Below are 23,776 nucleotides of genomic sequence, written 5' to 3' on the forward strand. Positions count from 1 at the left end.
AGAGCGTTGGACTCGTAACTGAAAGGTTTAAAGATCGAATCCCTGAGCTTACATGGTAAAAATCTGTTGTTCTGCCCCTGAACAAGGCAGTTAACCCACTGTTCCTAGGCCGTCATTGAAAATAATAATTTGTTTTTAACTGACTTGCCTTGTTAAATAAAGGTTAAAAAAAAAAAAGGAGTGTGACTGGCAGAACGGGTGTTGTTTGTAGAGGATGAGGGCTGCAGTAGATATCTTAGATAGGTGGGTATAATTTGTGGAACATTCCAACAGGAATCTGTTCATAAAAACTTCGTAAATAACAAGGTTGCCAACAATAAGAATAAGATACCGGGCTAGGGAGTGGGCTATTTTAATTACCTTTTTTTACTCACCGTGTTTATTCTGAAAAATGTATGTACTCACTCTGGTAGCCTATCGACAAACATTAAGAATAAGCTTCATGGTGAGTTAATGCCTATTCGGAAGCTAGGTGGATTGATCATGTTACTTTGTATGCGTTGTTTGTTGGCAACCTTGTACTTTACGAAGTTTTTATGAACAGATTCCTGTTGGAATGTTCCACAAATTATACCCACCCATCTCAGATAGGGGGGAGTGAGGCCTAAGAGGGTTTTATAAATAAGCATCAACCAGTGGGCCTTGCGACAGGTATACAGAGATGACCAATTTACAGAAGAGTATAGAGTGCAGTGATGTGTCGTATAAGGAGCGTTGGTGGCAAATCTGATGGCCGAATGGTAAAGAACATCTAGCCGTTCGAGAGCACCCGTACCTGCCGATCTATACATTACGTCTCCGTAATCTAGCATGGGTAGGATGGTCATCTGAATCAGGGTTAGTTTGGCAGCTGTGGTGAAAGAGGAGCGATTACAATAGAGGAAACCAAGTCTAGATTTAACTTTAGCCTGCAGCAAACCATACTGAGTTAGTATATGTGATACACAACCAGTATGTCTATTCATTAAAAAAACGATAAAATATGTTAAACAATGATTGCAGGTTGTGTTTCACTCTTTTAGAGACCCATATGGAGGAAAAACACTTTACACAATCTCTCCACTTTTTAGGATTTGGGAGGAAGGATGTTGTGGAGCACCTCCTTCAGACAGGGGCCAACGTTCACGCCTGTGATGACGGAGGTTTGATCCCTTTGCATAACGCCTGCTCCTTTGGTCACGCTGAGGTGGTCAGCCTGCTCCTCTGTCAGGGTGCCGACCCAAACGCCCGGGACAACTGGAACTACACACCTCTCCACGAGGCTGCCATCAAGGGCAAAATAGACGTGTGCATCGGTAAGAAACATCTACGACGACATGCAACTTTTATGCTTACCTTGCATTTTGTGCTGACTTTACACACTTGAATCCGTTTTCTGTATGATAAAATAGTCCTAGCTATCTTTGAATGCAAATCTAAGGCTACTGTGTTATGAACAGCTTAATTAACGAATCAAATTTATTTATAAAGCACTTCTTACATTAGCTGATATCTCAAAGTGCTGTACAGAAACCCAGCCTAAAACCCCAAACAGCAAGCAATGCAGGTGTAGAAGCACAGTGGCTAGGAAAAACTCCCTAGAAAGGCCAAATCTAGAGAGGAACCATGAGGGGTGGCCAGTCCTCTTCTGGCTGTGCCGGGTGGAGATTATAACGGAACATATAACAGCCTAACTGCTGTAGAAATTGATAGGAGAGGCTATGTATGGTCTCTAGCTCTGCTGCTGCTTATTGTATCATCAAGTCTTACAATCAGGTTATTTTGCCCTGAAACAAACATGTCACCCCTAGTGATCTCAACAGAATCACAACATCTCAATGATATAATGGCATTTTCTAACCAGCCCATATGGTCTGGTCCTAACAGTCTCCCTGTCTCCAGGGAGAGAAACCAGACCCCATTGAAAAGAACATCAGGCCAGATCAGTTTCTCGGGGAAGAAACTAGAGCCACAGTCCCCTCTCTGTCACTTACTTTGACCTACAGTGTCTTTCGGGAAATTATTCAGACTTTTTCCACGTTTTGTTCCGTTACAGCCTTATTCTAAAATTGATTAAATAAAAACAATTCCTCAGAAATCTACACAGAATACCCCATAATGACAAGGCGAAAACAGGTTTTTAGAAATATTTGCAAATGTATTAAAAAACAGAAATACCTTATTTACATGTATTCAGACCCTTTGGTATGAGACTTGAATTTCAGCTCAGGTGCATCCTATTTCCATTGATCATGCTTGATGTTTCTACGGCTTGATTGGAGTCCACCTGTAAATTCAATTGATTGGACATGATTTGGAAAGGCACACACCTGTCTAAGGTCCCACAGTTGACAGTGTATGTCATTGCAAAAACCAAGCCATGAGGTTGAAGGAATTGTCCGTAGACCTCCGAGACAGGATTGTGTGGAGGCACAGATCTGGGGAAGGGTACCAAAACATTTCTGCACCATTGAAGGTCCCTAAGAACACAGTGGCCTCATCATTCTGAAATGGAAGAAGTTTCGAACTACCAAGACTCTTCCTAGAGCTGACCGCACGGTCAAGTGGAGCAATTGGGGAAGAAGGGCCTTGGTCAGGGAGGTGACCATGAACCCGATGTTAACTGACAGAGCTCTAGAGTTCCTCTGTGGAGTTGGGAGGATCTTCCAGAAGGACAACCATCTCTGCAGCACTCTACCAGTAAGGCCTTTATGGTAGAGGGAAAAGACGGAAGCCACTTCTCAGTAAAAGACACATGATAGCCAGCTTGGAGTTTGCTAAAAGGCACCTAAAGACTGTCAGACCATGAGAAACAAGATTCTCTGGCCTGATGAAACCATGATTGAACTATTTGGCCTGAATGCCAAGCGTCACGTCTGGAGGAAACCTGGCACCATCCCTATGGTGAAGCATGCTGGTGGCAGCATCATGCTGTGGGAATGTATTTCAGCGGCAGGGACTGGGTGACTAGTCAGGATCGAGGCAAAGATGAACAGTGCAAAGTACAGAGAGATCCTTGATGAAAACCTGGTCTAGAGCTCTCAGAACCTCAGACTGGGATGAAGGTTATTCTTCCAACAGGACAACAACTCTAAGTGCACAACCAAGACAACGCAGGAGTTGCTTCGGGACAAGTCTCTGAATGCCTTTGAGTGGTCCAGCCAGAGCCCGGACTTGAACCCAATATAACATCTCTGGAGAGACCTGAAAATAGTTGTGCAGCAATGCTCCCCATCCAACCTGACAGAGCTTGAGAGGATCTGCAGAGAAGAATGGGAGAAACTCCCCAAATACAGATGTGCCAAGCTTGTAGCGTCATACCCAAGAAGACTCGATTCTGTAATCGCTGCCGGAGGTGCTTCAACAAAGTACTGAGTAAAGGGTCTGAATACTTATGTAAATGTGATATTTCAGTTTATTTTAATAAATTAGCGCCAAAAAATGCCTGTTTTTGCTTTGTCGTTATGGGGTAGTGTGTGTAGATGAGGAAAAATCGTTTTTTAAATCAAGTTTAGAATAAGGCTGTAACGTAAGAATGTGAAAAAAGTCAAGGGGTTCGAATACTTTCCAAAGGCACTGTATATATTGGCAAGAGAGTTTATTTTCTCCCATTGCTGTAATGGAATTATCCCTGCATTGACCAAGAGTTGAGACACGAGTTGTCTATACGCCTTCAGAGCAGTGTGCTTTTTAGCATCTGGTTCTTTGAATTATGCTTGACTACTATATTTGTTGGCTCTTGAGAATGCAGCTGGTTTCTTGTTGCAGTCTCTCTGCTGTGAAATGCGCATCGTGGCACAGGGATGAGCACGCTATTCTCTCTAGTGGGTAATGATCTGAATTAAGTTGATGTGCCGTACACCGATTAAGACTTCCTCTTGACTTTGATGGTTATGTTATCTTCCCGGACACTTATTATTGAGGAGAATATTTGAAAACCTCACTAACCATGTTTCCATCCACAATTGTTATGCAAGCAAAGTGATCTTGATGCTCCTTTCATATACAGTGGGGAGAACAAGTATTTGATACACTGCCGATTTTGCAGGTTTTCCTACTTACAAAGCATGTAGAGGTCTGTAATTTTTATCATAGGTACACTTCAACTATGAGAGACGGAATCTAAAACAAAAATCCAGAAAATCACATTGTATGATTTTTAAGTAATTAATTTGCATTTTATTGCATGACATAAGTATTTGATACATCAGAAAAGCAGAACTTAATATTTGGTACAGAAACCTTTGTTTGCAATTACAGAGATCATACGTTTCCTGTAGTTCTTGACTAGGTTTGCACACACTGCAGCAGGGATTTTGGCCCACTCCTCCCTACAGATCTTCTCCAGATCCTTCAGGTTTCGGGGCTGTCGCTGGGCAATACGGAGTTTCAGCTCCCTCCAAAGATTTTCTATTGGGTTCAGGTCTGGAGACTGGCTAGGCCACTCCAGGACCTTGAGATGCTTCTTACGGAGCCACTCCTTAGTTGCCATGGCTGTGTGCTTCGTGTCGTTGTCATGCTGGAAGACCCAGCCACGACCCATCTTCAATGCTCTTACTGAGGGAAGGAGGTTGTTGGCCAAGATCTCGCGATACATGGCCCCATCCATCCTCCCCTCAATACGGTGCAGTCGTCCTGTCCCCTTTGCAGAAAAGCATCCCCAAAGAATGATGTTTCCACCTCCATGCTTCACGGTTGGGATGGTGTTCTTGGGGTTGTACTCATACTTCTTCTTCCTCCAAACACGGCGAGTGGAGTTAGACCAAAAAGCTCTATTTTTGTCTCATCAGACCACATGACCTTCTCCCATTCCTCCTCTGGATCATCCAGATGGTCATTGGCAAACTTCAGACAGGCCTGGACATGCACTGGCTTAAGCAGGGGGACCTTGCGTGCGCTGCAGGATTTTAATCCATGACGGCGTAGTGTGTTACTAATGGTTTTCTTTGAGACTGTGGTCCCAGCTCTCTTCAGGTCATTGACCAGGTCCTGCCGTGTAGTTCTGGGCTGATCCCTCACCTTCCTCATGATCAATGATGCCCCACGAGGTGAAATCTTGCATGGAGCCCCAGACCGAGGGTGATTGACCGTCATCTTGAACTTCTTCCATTTTCTAATAATTGCGCCAACAGTTGTTTCCTTCTCACCAAGCTGCTTGCCTATTGTCCTGTAGCCCATCCCAGCCTTGTGCAGGTCTACAATTTTATCCCTGATGTCCTTACACAGCTCTCTGGTCTTGGCCATTGTGGAGAGGTTGGAATCTGTTTGATTGAGTGTGTGGACAGGTGTCTTTTATACAGGTAACGAGTTCAAACAGGTGCAGTTAATACAGGTAATGAGTGGAGAACAGGAGGGCTTCTTAAAGAAAAACGAACAGGTCTGTGAGAGCCGGAATTCTTACTGGTTGGTAGGTGATCAAATACTTATGTCATGCAATAAAATGCAAATTAATTATTTAAAAATCATACAATGTGAGTTTCTGGATTTTTGTTTTAGATTCCGTCTCTCACAGTTGAAGTGTACCTATGATAAAAATTACAGACCTCTACATGCTTTGTAAGTAGGAAAACCTGCAAAATCGGCAGTGTATCAAATACTTGTTCTCCCCACTGTATAATATATATATACACTGCTCAAAAAAATAAAGGGAACACTTAAACAACACAATGTAACTCCAAGTCAATCACACTTCTGTGAAATCAAACTGTCTACTTAGGAAGCAACACTGATTGACAATAAATTTCACATGCTGTTGTGCAAATGGAATAGACAAAAGGTGGAAATTATAGGCAATTAGCCAGACACCCCCAATAAAGGAGTGATTCTGCAGGTGGTGACCACAGACCACTTCTCAGTTCCTATGCTTCCTGGCAGATGTTTTGGTCACTTTTGAATGCTGGCGGTGCTCTCACTCTAGTGGTAGCACGAGACGGAGTCTACAACCCACACAAGTGGCTCAGGTAGTGCAGCTCATCCAGGATGGCACATCAATGCGAGCTGTGGCAAGAAGGTTTGCTGTGTCTGTCAGCGTAGTGTCCAGAGCATGGAGGCGCTACCAGGAGACAGGCCAGTACATCAGGAGACGTGGAGGAGGCCGTAGGAGGGCAACAACCCAGCAGCAGGACCGCTACCTCCGCCTTTGAGCAGGAGGAGCACTGCCAGAGCCCTGCAAAATGACCTCCAGCAGGCCACAAATGTGCATGTGTCTGCTCAAACGGTCAGAAACAGACTCCATGAGGGTGGTATGAGGGCCCGACGTCCACAGGTGGGGGTTGTGCTTACAGCCCAACACCGTGCAGGACGTTTGGCAAATCATTCTCTCTACTATTATTCTGACATTTCATATTCTTAAAATAAAGTGGTGATCCTAACTGACCTAAGACGGAATATTTACTAGGATTAAATGTCAGGAATTGTGAAAAACTGAGTTTAAATGTATTTGGCTAAGGTGTATGTAAACTTCCGACTTCAACTGTATATTGAGGTTCTGATTCTGATGACAGGATGATCGATGCGTGACTGCCATTTGACAGTTAAAAAATGATCCATAATGTCATCATGTAGACTAGCATACCCGCACAGCCTACCCGCACTGTTATCTGCAAGCTGTTGGCTTGAGCGCACGTACCAAGACCAGAGTAGGCACATTATTATTACAATTATTTTGCAAAACCTTTTTTAGTGTGTAGAGCAGCTTTAATATTGCAGATAGAATCGACAATTTATCAATGTAATTGTCTGCCTAATTTCCATTCCCCCATATGTATTCTTTTGTAAATATATACACTACCATTCAAAAGTTCGGGTCACTTGTGTCCTTGTTTTTGAAAGAATAGCCCATTTTTTTGTCCATTAAAATAACATCAAATTGATCATAAATACAGTGTAGACATTGTTAATGTTGTAAATGACTGTTGTAGATGGAAACGTCTGATTTTTAATGGAATATCTACATAGGTGTATAGAAGCCCATTATCAGCAACCATCACTCCTGTGTTCCAATGGCACATTGGGTTAGCTAATCCAAGTTTATAATTTTAAAAGGCTAATTGATCATTAGAAAACCCTTTTGCAATTATGTTAGCACAGCTGAAAACTGTTGTACTGATTTAAAGAAGCAATTAAACTGCCCTTCAGACTAGCTGAGTATCTGGAGCATCCGCATTTGTGGATTCGATTACAGGCTCAAAATGGCCAGAAACAAAGTACTTTCTTCTGAAACTCGTCAGTCTATTCTTGTTCTGAGTAATGAAGGCTATTCCATGCGAGAAATTGCCAATAAACTGAAGATCTTGTACAACGATGTGTACTACTCCCTTCACAGAACAGCGCAAACTGGCTCTGACCAGAATAGGTAGGTAGGCCCCGGTGCACAACTGAGCAAGGGGACAAGTACATTGGGGCGGCAGGCAGGTAGCCTAGTGGTTAGAGCGTTGGGCCAGGAACCGAAAGGTTGCTAGATCGAATCCCCGAGCTGAGAAGGTAAAAATCTGTCGTTCTGCCCCTGAACACGGCACTTAACCCACTGTTCCTAGGCCGTCATTGTAAATAAGAATTTGTTCTTACATGACTTGCCTAGTTAAATAAAGGTTAAATAAAAAAAATGTATCTAGTTTGAGGAACAGACGCCTCACAAGTCCTCAACTGGCAGCTTCATTAAATAGTACCCCCGAAACACAGGTCTGAACGTCAACAGTGAAGAGGCGACTCCGGGTTGCCTCTTCACCAGTTCAGACAGTTCCATACTTTCTCCGTATTCCACTTGCGTCTTCCATTTTTGCAGTAATGCTGCAATTAATTGGTTATAATTTAGTTTCCATATGTTTTTTTTTTAGCTGCGTGTGTGATTTAACTCCACCAACCCTATTTATGATATAATTAGACCGTTTTCACCATAATATTGGTTGTCATATTTGTTCTGTCTTTTCTGGTGGATTAAACTGAAATGGCAAGTAACTTTCTATGGTTTGTTTTAAAAAATAGCAATATTTTGGAGATTATTTATATAATAACTGAAAGTTTTGCTATTTAACGCAACAGTTTTGGTGAAAAGAAATCTAGGTTAGAGTTAAATGTGATGGAAGCACATTGGACTTTAGATTTTTGTTTGGTACATGAAACGTTAATCAAAAAAAGAACATTTTGTGTACACTGTCATTTGGTGGAAACACACTGGTGGGGAAAATGAACATATTTTTTAATATTCACAAGTCTGTTGCCAATTGGATGGAAATTTAGCTACACAGATTGTTGGTTTGTGAGCTGCTGTTCGTCAGAACTGGGCATGTAAGGAGATATTCACTCATGCTTTTGCTTGTCTCAGATATTATATACATCTTTTTGTGTGTTATGAATGAAAATAATTCCAGCAGAAATTAAACAGTAACCATTAAGTGACTTTAGCCTAATTTCAGCAGTGCAAGTTCATTAACATAAAAACACTCACTCTGCTCATCTCATGCCAGAATGTAGTTACTACACACATTTCTCACTCGCACAGAGACTAATAACATTTGGACAGGCTCCCATTCACTAGTGATGGTGGGGGGGATCGATAGTTGCATACCACAATATTATTTTGGGGCGATATTATACTGAAAAAATATATAAACGCAACATGTAAAGTGTTGGTCCCATGTTTCATGAGCTGAAATAAAATATCTCTGAAATTTTCCATATGAACAAAATGTGTATTTCTCTCAAATTTTGTGCAGAAATTTGTTTACATCCCTGTTAGTGAGCATTTCTCCTTTGCCAAGATAATCCATCCACCTGACAGGTGTGGCATACCAAGAAGCTGATTAAACAGCATGATCATTACACAGGTGCACCTTGTGTTTGGGACAATAAAATGCCACTCTAAAATGTGCAGTTTTGTCAAACAACACATTACCACCGATGTCTCAAGTTTTGAGGGAGCGTGCAATTGGCATGCTGACTGGAGGAATGTCTACCAGAGCTCTTGCCAGATAATTGAATGTTCATTTCTCTGCCACAATTAGCCTCCAACGTCGTTTTAGAGAATTTGCCAGTACATCCAACCGGCCTCACAACCGCAGACCACACGTAACCTCTCCAGACCATGACCTCCACATCTGGCTTCTTTGCCTGCGGGATCATCTGAGACCAGCCACCCGGACAGCTGATGTATCTGTGGGTTTGCACAACTAAGGCTGTGTCGGTCATGACAGCCGGTGATTTTCAAGCAATTAACTGTCGGTCTCACGGTAATTGACTGTTAATTAACATAAAGACATTTAGCATCTCCTGCTTCCACACACAGCCTACAAGCCACTGATGCAGACCTGATGCAGACATCTACATTTTAAAAAGTCGATTAAATCCATATAATATAGCCTACACCGTCACAATAAATCAATCATTTATTTTAGACAGGTCTAAAGAAGCATGATATGAAGAAAATGTAGTCTATTTCAGCAGAACAGAATTGCTAGTTGCTAGTTGCCCTGATCTGGCTATGCCAAATGGCTGTGGGCTACACTATTCTAAGATTTGCTTAGAATTCCGTGGCATTATTTTATAGTATGAGGAATACAATTGAACAAAGTGGAAATAAAATGATTTGAGAGTGCGCACATGCGGCCACATGCGGCTATTCTGTGTTGACCGGTTAATAAAGAAATATGTACTCCTATATGCTTAATTTAGAGTTATTAATGTAACTTTTGTTGTTCTACAAACGTTGGGCTATATGTTTTGATATTTAATACATTCAAAGTCGCTTGAAAGGCATGCGCTCTGCTTTGCTTTTTTGCGCAGGTTGTACACACTTCATCAGTCTCTCATTCACAATTTGACAAGCACTTGATAATGCCTCGAATTTCACGGCGGCATCCCCTTTGTGTGGCTGTAATGCATTTTGGTCTGGAGTGCTGCGATGTGCCCTTCTCCCTGAGTGCTGCGCGCTCCTAGCACCTCTCACTCACATGGCTCCCCATCACGTGATCGGGTCTTTCATACAGGCTACAAGTGAAGACAGACACATCGTGGATGCAACTGCGCGGGTCCTTTTCCAATTCTGAGGTGCATATTGAAGATATTAGAAGGACTGTCCACATTTACTTTTCGTCAGCCAACAAAATGAGTAGGCCTAACGAACAGCAAAAGCACTAGCCTATGTCAACCTACTATCCCCCATAGTACGAAAGTTGACCAATTCTGTGCAATAAATAAATATTCCAAACATAGTCTGGGACAGTTGTGAGATGCAATAGATCCCAAATTAATACCTTTTTTACGAAATATGGCTGACGCAACAGATCAGAACGTTTAGCTTAAAATGTTAGCCTAATAGTTAATTATTTCTTCCATTATAAGCGCAGCAATGCACACATGGTAGTAGGCTATAAGCGCAAATGTTCCATTTAGTGGGAAAATACCATTATCATAAGTGACCGCAAATGCGATTATGCATGTAATGCTTTTATTATTAAGATGCATTTTTATGGAGAAAATTATTTTCCCCTAACTTGAAACTCACACGCTGCTTAAGGCTCTACACACCTTGTAAAGCGGATTAATGTGCTTCATTTTAATAAGTTATTTGGCCACTTTAGTTGTGATAGAAACCTTATCTAAACATATAGGCCTATGGGCTAGGCTACAGGAGTTGTGCGACTGATTCGAAAAAGTCGGCAAAAAAAGGAATTGTTTCTTGCCTTATGCTGGGCATCATTCACAAGTGATAGGCTAATATTGTTACCCATCTGACTTCTTGATTTTATCTTGTTTTTACATATACTAAATAATATATGTGTGAAATTTGTTTTGATATAGAATGGACCATTATGCACCTGTCTCGAAACGGGGCAGCGGGAAAAATACATGTAATCTATGCACTTAAATAGCAAATGGAGGACGCCTTTCCGTGGTTCATTTTCATGCCAGGCAGGTTGGATATACTCCTGTTGTAAATATAACCGATGTGCTAAATATGAAGAAAGTTGAGAAATAAATATAGTAGGCCGGGCCTATGATGGGATCCTCTTCTTTTTAATATCGACCATCACTTCTCGCGCAGTTGCATAGTATATAGAAATGTTGCGCAACATGAGCTCATGGGCTCTCATGAAGTGTTTGATTAGATTTGATTACGTTTGCATTGATGTCAGAGTGATTAGAGGGACAATAGAGTGCTTGAGTACCAGGCAGTTAGCAAGTTTGGTAGGCTACTAATGACCATCACTTGGAGAAGCCTAATTACCGTGACTAAACGGTCACTTGGAATTGAACTGCCTTCATGACTCATGACTGCCGGTGTGGCGATAATACGGGACACCGCAACAGCCCTATGCACGACCAAATAATTTCTGCGCAAACGGTCAGAAACCGTCTCGGAGAAGCTCACCTGCGTGCTCGTCGTCTTCACCAGGCTCTTGACCAGACTGCAGTTTGTTGTTGTAACTGACTTCAGTGGGGAAATGCTCACCTTTTGAAGGCCACTGGCGCATTGGAGAATTGTACCGGGCAAATGGCAGACGGCGTGTATGGAGTTGCGTGGGCTAACATCATAATGCAATGAAATCGTAGTATGGAATCCTAATACGTATAGAATGGCAATACACATCGTGTCAGCACCTAAGTATCAGGATGATATGATCAGGCCCCCTCCATCCTCTCCATCTTGTCAGCTAGCTCTGTCACTCCACAGTGGCTGGTGTTTGTATGCTGAGCACTCTCCCGCCCTCTCGTTTATCATTGTTGTAGGTGTTATTGGCCGTGTTAGCCAGCTGCACGCGCAGCACCATGGGAACAGGGTGAGCGACGACGGCAAGGCAAATGGCTCATCTACTCCAGCTTTGGGAGTGTCTCTCTTTGGTGTGTGTGTGTGTGTTTGGAGGGTGGAGGTCACTGAAGTATCTTGTGTGGGTTTACATTATGAGGGGGAAGGAGGTGTTGTTGCTGTACAGGAACAGCTGAGCTCGCTCGCTCTTGCTCCCTCTCTCGCTCTCGCTCATGTGTGACAGACAGATAGATAGGCAGGCAAGCTGTCAGAGGAGCACCTGCGAATCTTAATCACCCCGTCGCCATCATTTACGCCTTGACACGACACCAAGCCCCCTCCACACTGCCCCATCCCTCTCTCCACTGCCCCCTCCACCAGCACGGCCACCCCTCCATCAGACTCCCACTGACTGCCTGTCATACCTCGGCTCTCTGCTCTGCCTCCAGCTAACGCAGCAGCGTATGAGAGCCTACCTGCATATTAATCTGTTACAGGACTGAGACTGCTGCTATAGCCCAGCATATATCTATTTTACAGAGGGCTCCTTTTCATTGGATTTGTTCACTCTTTCTTCCACCAAGGCTTTCTCTTTAGTGTCTCCCTGCTCCTTTAGTTACCAGGCTAGTAGGACAGGAGTGGATGTGGAAGACAATGTGATTTGGTGCAGTGCTAAATCACATTTGTGTTGAGGAATGGGTGAGTTAACGTGTGGCGTGCGTCACCGATGTGGAAGGAGAGAGAGGCAGGCAGGCAGACAGACAGACATGGGCTCCCATTTAGCCAAGTGATCATCCGAGTGGCGATGTTGAGAAAAGCTGCTGCTGCTGCTCGCTTGACTGAATACGTATGATGACAAATGGCTCTGAAAGCTAGCACCCTCACCCTGTTCTGCTGCGTATAAAAGGGTGTATGTGATTTGAGAGGTGCGATCCAGATTGAGTAGGAGTTGTCTTTAACCGACCCTCTTGTTTTCCTCTCCCGACCTCCCTCCCCATTGACTCTTTCTTTCTTTCATTGTCCTGCTCCCTGATTTGAGTGCAGAGCAGTTCTCTGCCTCTCTCCCTTTGTGTGTCTTCTGTGTGTGTATTGTTCAGTGTGTAAACCTTGGTAATACATAGAGCAGTGTGGGTGTGTGAAGTGAAGAACGACTGAAGCATAGTAGTGTTGCAGGATGTGATTGGTAGTGTGTGCGCGTGTGTGTTTTTTGGGATAGAGCTGAGAGTTCGGGGCCGCTGGTCTCCTTACGAGCGAGGTCTCTGCTGTTCATCCACTCAGACAATCACTCATCTGGGGGAGATTAAAACGCTGCACCCTGGGAAACATGTCCTTTTTTCCCCCCATCTCTCTTCTTTCCCCTCCCTTACTCTGTCTCTAACCCTCTGCTCTTTTATTGTCACGCTCGCTCGCTCTCTCTCTCATTCCCTCTCCCACCCTGGGCTAGAGAGAGAAAGGCAGGCAGGCGGGCTTTGATATTCTGCTCTCATACCTGTGCTGGAGTCACATGGTAGTGCCCGAGTCCTCCTGCCTGTTTTTCTAATATGGCTTTTTCCCCTCCTCACCTCCACCGCAGCATTCAGTTTGGGCAGTTGTTTTTTCCCCCTCTTGCTGCCTGCTGTCGCTCCGGTCCTCCGTTCTCACGACGCACCGCTGGTGTGCGATGTATGTTTATGTCGGCAGCATGCCGCGGAGCCAGAGAGTGCTAGCGGGCAGCAGTGGCGGCAGCGCTAGTCCTGGTGTTAGCAGCGGCGGTCTGTGTCTGTCCCTGCCTGAGCTCAGCTACTGTCTCTGTTTCCCCTGTACAGTGCTGCTCCAGCATGGAGCCGACCCCAACATTCGCAACACCGACGGCAAGAGTGCCCTGGACCTTGCCGACCCATCCGCCAAGGCTGTGCTCACTGGTAAGTGATGAGCGATTATTATGTATTTTTTTTAATTTTATTTTACCTCTTCCTCCCTCTTTCTTTCTCTCAGGTTACCTCTATCACTCTTAAGTCTCTCTACCTCCACTGCACTCTTTTTCTCTACCTCTCTCGCGCTCTCTACCTCTACCACTCTATCTCTCTTTGTATCTACCAGTCTTTCTCTTTGTGTCTACATACCTTCACCTCTAGCAGTCTCTCTACCCCTCGCTCTCTCTACCACTCTTTCTCTCTTCCTATGTACCTGACCTCTTGCGCCTCACCTCTACTTCCACCTCTCTCTCGCTCTTTCCCAGAGATAAGTTGTATCCACACTACTCTATCCTTCATCCTCTTCCATGGTCTTATCTGTTGATTTTGTGTGTGAGTTGGTTGTGTGATTCTCTCCTTTCAGCAGTCAGACAAATCCATAATTAGGCTGTTCCGTTGTGTTTCTGTTCTTTCACGCTCTCTCTGTTCACGCGGTTTCATCATATTCCCTGGCTGGTAGATAAATTAAAGAGCGATACAGAGCGGAGAACTGTCCTAAAAGGCTATCCCACCCACCTTGTAAACATAAATCACAGAGAGGATGTTATTTGTCTGGAATTTTTGTATGTGATGCAAACGTGAACTGATTTTGATAACAGTATTCAACAACAAAACATTCACATGATACGAGAGCAGACAGGACTATTACACACTCAGAAAGCGTTTAGTACGTTGGAGTGTGGCACGCAAGAAGAGCAACCCACTGTTTACTGTTGCCTGTTTGTCCTCTGTTGCTGAATATGACCGTGACACAAACTTCAGCTTATTGATTGCTGTGTGTAGACCGCAGTATTAAGCCGTGCGTGTGTGTTTAGATTTCTTGGATGTATAATGATGCTGATACAACATCTTAATTATACCACCTGCTAGGACTTTCCTTTTGAGACACTGTCAGTGAACTGATGTGATCCAGGTAGAAAAGGCCCATCACTGTCACACTAAACTCTGGCCTTGTAGTATCATGACCCGGCTATCAACAATCACCAGACGACTTTCATGGTTTGAGATAGAGCAGCCGAGAGGACTGTATTGTCTGTATAAATAGTGTAGCAGCGAGAGGACTGTACTGTCTGTATAAATAGTGTAGCAGCGAGAGGACTGTACTGTCTGTATAAATAGTGTAGCAGCGAGAGAGGACTGTAGTGTCTGTATAAATAGTGTAGCAGCGAGAGAGGACTGTAGTGTCTGTATAAATAGTGTAGCAGCGAGAGAGGACTGTACTGTCTGTATAAATAGTGTAGCAGCGAGAGAGGACTGTACTGTCTGTATAAATAGTGTAGCAGCGAGAGGACTGTACTGTCTGTATAAATAGTGTAACAGCGAGAGGACTGTACTGTCTGTATAAATAGTGTAGCAGCGAGAGGACTGTACTGTCTGTATAAATAGTGTAGCAACGAGAGGACTGTACTGTCTGTATAAATAGTGAGCAGGGAGGACTGTACTGTCTGTATAAATAGTGTAGCAGCGAGAGAGGACTGTACTGTCTGTATAAATAGTGTAGCAGCGAGAGAGGACTGTAGTGTCTGTATAAATAGTGTAGCAGCGAGAGAGGACTGTACTGTCTGTATAAATAGTGTAGCAGCGAGAGAGGACTGTACTGTCTGTATAAATAGTGTAGCAGCGAGAGGACTGTACTGTCTGTATAAATAGTGTAGCAGCGAGAGGACTGTACTGTCTGTATAAATAGTGTAGCAGCGAGAGGACTGTACTGTCTGTATAAATAGTGTAGCAGCGAGAGGACTGTACTGTCTGTATAAATAGTGTAGCAGCGAGAGAGGACTGTGCTGTCTGTATAAATAGTGTAGCAGCGAGAGAGGACTGTACTGTCTGTATAAATAGTGTAGCAGCGAGAGAGGACTGTACTGTCTGTATAAATAGTGTAGCAGCGAGAGAGGACTGTACTGTCTGTATAAATAGTGTAGCAGCGAGAGAGGACTGTACTGTCTGTATAAATAGTGTAGCAGCGAGAGAGGACTGTACTGTCTGTATAAATAGTGTAGCAGCGAGAGAGGACTGTACTGTCTGTATAAATAGTGTAGCAGCGAGAGAGGACTGTACTGTCTGTATAAATAGTGTAGCAGCGAGAGAGGACTGTACTGTCTGTATAAATAGTGTAGCAGCGAGAGGACTGTACTGTCTGTATAAATAGTGTAGCAGCGAGAGGACTGTACTGTCTGTATAAATAGTGAAGCAGAGAGAGGACTGTACTGTCTGTATAAATAGTGAAGCAGAGAGAGGACTGTACTGTCTGTATAAATAGTGAAGCAGAGAGAGGACTGTACTGTCTGTATAAATAGTGTAGCAGCGAGAGAGGACTGTACTGTCTGTATAAATAGTGTAGCAGCGAGAGAGGACTGTACTGTCTGTATAAATAGTGTAGCAGCGAGAGAGGACTGTACTGTCTGTATAAATAGTGTAGCAGCGAGAGAGGACTGTACTGTCTGTATAAATAGTGTAGCAGCGAGAGAGGACTGTACTGTCTGTATAAATAGTGTAGCAGCGAGAGAGGACTGTACTGTCTGTATAAATAGTGTAGCAGAGAGAGGACTGTACTGTCTGTATAAATAGTGTAGCAGAGAGAGGACTGTACTGTCTGTATAAATAGTGTAGCAGCGAGAGAGGACTGTACTGTCTGTATAAATAGTGTAGCAGCGAGAGAGGACTGTACTGTCTGTATAAATAGTGTAGCAGAGAGAGGACTGTACTGTCTGTATAAATAGTGTAGCAGCGAGAGGACTGTACTGTCTGTATAAATAGTGTAGCAGAGAGAGGACTGTACTGTCTGTATAAATAGTGTAGCAGAGAGAGGACTGTACTGTCTGTATAAATAGTGTAGCAGAGAGAGGACTGTACTGTCTGTATAAATAGTGTAGCAGCGAGAGAGGACTGTACTGTCTGTATAAATAGTGTAGCAGCAGAGAGGACTGTACTGTCTGTATAAATAGTGTAGCAGCGAGAGGACTGTACTGTCTGTATAAATAGTGTAGCAGAGAGAGGACTGTACTGTCTGTATAAATAGTGTAGCAGCGAGAGAGGACTGTACTGTCTGTATAAATAGTGTAGCAGAGAGAGGACTGTACTGTCTGTATAAATAGTGTAGCAGAGAGAGGACTGTACTGTCTGTATAAATAGTGTAGCAGCTAGAGAGGACTGTACTGTCTGTATAAATAGTGTAGCAGCGAGAGAGGACTGTACTGTCTGTATAAATAGTGTAGCAGCGAGAGAGGACTGTACTGTCTGTATAAATAGTGTAGCAGCGAGAGGACTGTACTGTCTGTATAAATAGTGTAGCAGCGAGAGGACTGTACTGTCTGTATAAATAGTGTAGCAGCGAGAGGACTGTACTGTCTGTATAAATAGTGAAGCAGAGAGAGGACTGTACTGTCTGTATAAATAGTGTAGCAGCGAGAGGACTGTACTGTCTGTATAAATAGTGTAGCAGCAGAGAGGACTGTACTGTCTGTATAAATAGTGTAGCAGAGAGAGGACTGTACTGTCTGTATAAATAGTGTAGCAGAGAGAGGACTGTACTGTCTGTATAAATAGTGTAGCAGCTAGAGAGGACTGTACTGTCTGTATAAATAGTGTAGCAGCGAGAGAGGACTGTACTGTCTGTATAAATAGTGTAGCAGCGAGAGAGGACTGTACTGTCTGTATAAATAGTGTAGCAGCGAGAGGACTGTACTGTCTGTATAAATAGTGTAGCAGCGAGAGGACTGTACTGTCTGTATAAATAGTGTAGCAGCGAGAGGACTGTACTGTCTGTATAAATAGTGAAGCAGAGAGAGGACTGTACTGTCTGTATAAATAGTGAAGCAGAGAGAGGACTGTACTGTCTGTATAAATAGTGTAGCAGAGAGAGGACTGTACTGTCTGTATAAATAGTGTAGCAGCGAGAGAGGACTGTACTGTCTGTATAAATAGTGTAGCAGCGAGAGAGGACTGTACTGTCTGTATAAATAGTGTAGCAGAGAGAGGACTGTACTGTCTGTATAAATAGTGTAGCAGCGAGAGGACTGTACTGTCTGTATAAATAGTGTAGCAGAGAGAGGACTGTACTGTCTGTATAAATAGTGTAGCAGAGAGAGGACTGTACTGTCTGTATAAATAGTGTAGCAGAGAGAGGACTGTACTGTCTGTATAAATAGTGTAGCAGCGAGAGAGGACTGTACTGTCTGTATAAATAGTGTAGCAGCGAGAGGACTGTACTGTCTGTATAAATAGTGTAGCAGCGAGAGAGGACTGTACTGTCTGTATAAATAGTGTAGCAGAGAGAGGACTGTACTGTCTGTATAAATAGTGTAGCAGAGAGAGGACTGTACTGTCTGTATAAATAGTGTAGCAGCGAGAGAGGACTGTACTGTCTGTATAAATAGTGTAGCAGCGAGAGGACTGTACTGTCTGTATAAATAGTGTAGCAGCGAGAGAGGACTGTACTGTCTGTATAAATAGTGTAGCAGAGAGAGGACTGTACTGTCTGTATAAATAGTGAAGCAGAGAGAGGACTGTACTGTCTGTATAAATAGTGTAGCAGAGAGAGGACTGTACTGTCTGTATAAATAGTGTAGCAGCGAGAGGACTGTACTGTCTGTATAAATAGTGTAGCAGCGAGAGAGGACTGTACTGTCTGTATAAATAGTGTAGCAGCGAGAGAGGACTGTACTGTCTGTATAAATAGTGTAGCAGAGAGAGGACTGTACTGTCTGTATAAATAGTGTAGCAGCGAGAGGACTGTACTGTCTGTATAAATAGTGTAGCAGAGAGAGGACTGTACTGTCTGTATAAATAGTGTAGCAGCGAGAGAGGACTGTACTGTCTGTATAAATAGTGTAGCAGCGAGAGGACTGTACTGTCTGTATAAATAGTGTAGCAGCGAGAGGAGAACCCCTCCAGTCACTGGAGTACTCCAGATAATTGTTACATATCGACTTTTCTTATCTCTCTCTGCACTTTGCGCCAGCACTCTGTCCGACCCTCATGCTGCTCAAGGCCCCGACGCTCTCTCCCAGAGCAAAGCTAACAGTGTTCACACACATACTAGGGAAGGGGGTTTAAAACAATTTTACTATTCAAATAGTATCATGAATTTTTGCCCTAAATCTGGATATTCTAAATACATGATTTTTAAAATTAAACAGTTTGTTTTGTTACTTTTTTTAATTTAATTGTTTTAACCTGATCACTGCTGTGTGAGGGAGAGAGGCTGGTACTCTATTGCTGTAAAGGGGCTTGGAGCGAGTAGACGGGAGGGAGATGGAGTGTCACAGTAGCCACTAGCCACGGCAACTAGGCTACAGCCAAGACAAGCTAACTTGTAGCAGCCACAGTGTTATTTATCATCACATATAACGGTGCCTGTCTTGACTGAAGTAGCCTAGAGAGAGGCTGGACAATAGAACTAGAGGTCAGCCGATTATGATTTTCCAACGCCGATACCGATTTATTGGAGGACCAACAAAAGCCGATACCGATTTATTTTGATTTGTAATAATGACAATTACAATAATACTGAATGAACACTTTTCTTTTACCTCAATATAATACATCAATAAAATCATTTTAGCCTCAAATAAATAATGAAACATGTTCAATTTGGTTTAAATAATGCAAAAACAAAGTGTTAGAGAAGAAAGTAAAAGTGCAATGTGTGCCATGTAAGAAAGCTAATGTTTAAGTTCCTTGCTCAGAACATGAGAACATATGAAAGCTGGTGGTTCCTTTTTAAGTCTTCAATATTCCCAGGTAAGAAGTTTTAGGTTGTAGTTATTATATGAATTATAGGACTATTTCTCTCTATACCATTTGTATTTCATATACCTTTGACTATTGGATGTTCTTATAGGCACTTTAGTATTGCCAGTGTAACAGTATAGCTTCCGACCCTCTCCTCGCTCCTACCTGGGCTCGAACCAGGAACACATCGACAACAGCCACCCTCGAAGCATCGTTACCCATCGCTCCACAAAAGCCGCGGCCCTTGCTGAGCAAGGGGAACAACTACTCCAAGTCTCAGAGCGAGTGACGTCACCAATTGAAACGCTATTAGCGCGCACCCCGCTAACTAGCTAGCCATTTCACATCGGTTACACCAGTCTAATCTCGGGAATTGATTGGAGTCAAAAACAGCTCAATGCTTGAAGCATTGCGAAGAGCTGCTGGCAAACGCACGAAAGTGCTGTTTGAATGAATGCTTACGAGCCTGCTGCTGCCTACCATTGCTCAGTCAGACTGCTCTATCAAATATCAAATCATAGACTTAATTATAACATAACGCACAGAAATACGAACCTTTGGTCATTGATATGGTCGAATCCGGAAACTATCATTTAGAAAACAAAACGTTTATTCTTTCAGCGAAATACGGAACCGTTCCATATTTTATCTAATGGGTGGCATCCCTAAGTCTAAATATTGCTGTCACATTGCACAACCTTCAATGTTATGTCATAATTATGTACAATTCTGGCAAATTAATTACGGTCTTTGTTAGGAATAAATGGACTTCACACAGTTCGCAGCGAGCCAGGCGGCCCAAACTGCTGCATATACCCAGACTGCTTGCACGGAACGCAAGAGAAGTGACACAATTTCCCTAATTGTAAGAAATTCATGTTAGCAGGAAATATTAACTAAATATGCAGGTTTAAAAATATATACTTGTGTATTGATTTTAAAGAAAGACATTGATGTTTATGGTTAGGTTTGGTGCAACGACAGTGCTAAATCATCACCCGTTTGGCAAAGTAGGCTGTGATCCGATGAGAAATTAACAGGCACCGCATCGATTATATGCAACGTAGGACACGTTACATAAACTAGTAATATCACCCATGATTAGTTAACTAGTGATTATATTCAGATTGATTGTTTTTTATAAGATAAGTTTAATGCTAGCTAGCAACTTACCATGGCTTCTTGCTGCCCTCGCGTAACAGGTAGTCAGCCTGCCATGCAGGCTCCTTGTGGAGTGCAATGTAAGGCAGGTGGTTAGAGCGTTGGACTAGTAACTGGAAGGTTGCAAAAACGAATTCCCAAGCTGACAAGGTAAAAATCTGTCATTCTGCCCCTGAACAAGGTAGTTAACCCACCGTTACTAGGCCTTCATTTAAAATAAGAATGTGTTCTTAACTGACTTGCCTAGTTAGATAAAGGTGTAAAAAAACACAAAAAAAACATCCAAATCGGTGTCCAAAAATACCGATTGCCGATTGTTATGAAAACGGCCCTAATTAATCGGCCATTCCGATTAATTTGTCGACCTCTAAATAGAACGAGTTACAATTCACCCAAGTCTGAAAAACAGCAAAAGAACATTGGCTAAGCTGGAACACTAGCGCGAGCCCATAGCAAATGAATGGAATTGAATGCTCGCGGAGCCTGTTTTGACTGGATTGATGCTTAGAATTTCATTTCGCCTAAAATGCACAAAACAATGTATCCCTTTTTATTTTACCACTACAATCTGTTCGTCGGACAAAACTGGAAAAAAACTACTTGTGTAGTAAGTAAACATCTGCACCTCGATGGTGTCAACTGTGCTTATGTCTGCGTAATGAAAGTAGGGAAAAAATGAAAACTTCTGACTATTTCTAGTCTAGTGATCGATGACAAAAGAGCTCGCTGCCCAGACATACATCATTACAAAGAGGAGGTTCTCCTGATTGAAATGGTGCCCGACTTGAAAAAATCTAAATTTACACATGGTGAGATATTTGGCGAAATAGACCGGCATGCCTCTCCATAGGAAAACAATGGGGGAAGCTCAGCGTTCCAAGGGCAAAAAGTATTTTGGGGCTAGCATTTGATGACAACCAAGCTCGCTGCCCAGATCTACATAATTAGAAAGAGGAGATTCTTTTGATTTAAATGACGTCCGACCAGAAGAAAATCGAAATATACACATTGCAAGATATTTGACGAAATAGACCGACATGCCTATATTTCCCCTATAGGAATCAATAGGACAGAGTTCTATCGGAGTTCCATGAGTCATTTTTTTGTTTACATTTTAACTTCTAACAACGTGAGCAGGTCTCATTGCCAACAATAGACGAAAAACAATAAGCTGGGAATAGAACGTTCGGAAGGCGAGTTGGTGCCATGGTGCTCAATAGAACTAATAGGCAGGGTGAAGAATGACCCAAAATAAGGCCTGTTTTTTCGTGATTACTTCAAAACGACGACAAGCAGCTTGGAAATATGGTCATATTATGAAACTGGGCTCTACGGTAGATGCGAAGAACTAACTTTTAGCAGAAAAAAGCATTGTTTAAAATGTCATCTGTCCAGCCTACTAGAGAAGCTAGCTAAGCTAGCCAGCTATAGCTAGCTAGGATAATTGAGGCTACCTCCCCAAACCCATTCAGATAAAACAATAATCTACCTTTTGGTTGCTCGTTGTGGCCTACTACTTCTCAATTCGCTAACATTTTAATTCTGTAACTTTATTCCATCTTGCTTTGCGTTAGTGAACTCTCACTCCACTTGCTACACATTGAGCCTCTTTGCCACTTTGATTGGCCAACAAAAACAACAAGCTACACGTGTTAAAATAGGCATTTTTTATCGCAAAAATATATACTCACACAAGTATTCGAATACTAACGTTAATTTGGATATTAGAATAAACGCCACACTTGTTTTTCTATCCTCATGGGGACCTATATTTGATTTCTACTCAAAATCCTTTTCCCCTGACTTAAACCCAACCCCCAACCCTAATTGTAACCCTAAACCTAACCCCTAAGCTTAAAATAGCTGTTGTCCTCGCGGGGATGTGGGAAATGTCCCCACGAGGGAGTTTTTTCCTTGTTTTACTATCCTTGTGGTGACTTTTGGGGATTTCAGGTGCCCACGAGTACAGAAGAACAAGACACCCACACAGTTTCTCTCTCTGAGATAGAGAAACTATAGGACTGTTATCTTGAAAAGGAGATTCCACTGACACTTAGTTTTGTCTCCTCGCCTGGCACAATCTTCTCCTTGTAATATAGAGCTCAGTTCTAATGTCACGAGTGGAGACGAGACCGACAACATTTTGAGGAGTCCGTCTTTTTTCCTCTGCAATATTTTTGCCAGATTGGATCGATATGGATGTTCTTTATGCAGACCATCAAAAACTCTTTCAATGGCACTTCAATGAAACAAGGGGAGAATAGAACAGAGGCACTGCATGTGGGTTGAATGTCTTCTTTTTATTCAGCACTTAGCTTAGACATTGGAATACGTTTATAATAATGTAGAAACCAAGGATACGTCGTACTAAAATTATACTTGATTGCAATAGATTGTCAAATCATTCGCTGAAACCTATTTGCAGGGCTCTTACGAGGCTTTTCCCATTCATAGCAGGATAATGTTGTGCTTTCTCAGTTGGCCTACCTAAAAGGAGTGGACGTTGTATTGTGCTGACTGTGTTACATAAACAATCCCCCTCAAGGTTAGTCTTGAACAGAGGACCAAGCAGAGGCTCAATGATCCTGGTGTTGCTCTGGCTGTGTTATACATCCTCTGGGTTTTAGCTTATACAGTAGTAACAGGACTGATGTCTCGAGGAAAAAGCCCAAGCCTTTGGCTGTGAAAAGGCACAAAGCGACAAACCATAACCATCTCACCGTAAGAACTGTGTTAGAGGCTATGGGCTAGGTTTTGTTCCAAACTTACCCCATGGACAAGAGCACAGTGTAATCATGCGATATCTGGTATGTTCTACCAGTTATCTATGTCTGTGATATGAGGTAAGTGACATGCAATCTATATAGATCTGTCATATGAAATAAGCTAGACGTACTGTGTATACACAGTAATAACAGCCAATATAATTCTATTAACTTATGATTGACTATTGTGGTCTAGGAACCGTCAAAGACTCTGACGTTCGTGTACCAACCTAGAGTAAACTGACTCCTCTCATCCACAGGACTGTACATCATACTCTACTCTGGTCTAGCTTGTTTTACATTGACATGTTGTTTTCTAGAGGGCACCAGATGAGAAATGGTATCTTCTTTTAAAGATGCCACACCTGGGAGTCCACACCGTACTTCAAAACACTGTGGCACGGTGCGTTACTGTTAGCCCCTGTCTGTAGTGTACTCCTAGT

At 42.8% G+C, this 23,776-nt stretch overlaps 1 protein-coding gene across 4 annotated transcripts in view; it reads left to right on the top strand.

Moving 5' to 3' along the window:
• The window catches only part of LOC139543782 (poly [ADP-ribose] polymerase tankyrase-1-like), a 117,495-nt gene that overhangs the window by 1,513 nt on the left and 92,206 nt on the right, over nucleotides 1-23,776 (top strand). For all 4 annotated transcript variants that reach the window (XM_071350189.1, XM_071350190.1, XM_071350191.1 and 1 more), the window contains exons 2-3: nucleotides 1,071-1,295; nucleotides 13,528-13,623. In XM_071350189.1, coding sequence (XP_071206290.1) covers nucleotides 1,071-1,295; nucleotides 13,528-13,623 — 321 coding nt within the window. The remainder of the gene's footprint in view (nucleotides 1-1,070; nucleotides 1,296-13,527; nucleotides 13,624-23,776) is intronic.

This window comes from Salvelinus alpinus, chromosome 18, assembly GCF_045679555.1.
Source record: "Salvelinus alpinus chromosome 18, SLU_Salpinus.1, whole genome shotgun sequence".
In the NCBI taxonomy this organism is placed as follows: domain Eukaryota; kingdom Metazoa; phylum Chordata; class Actinopteri; order Salmoniformes; family Salmonidae; genus Salvelinus; species Salvelinus alpinus.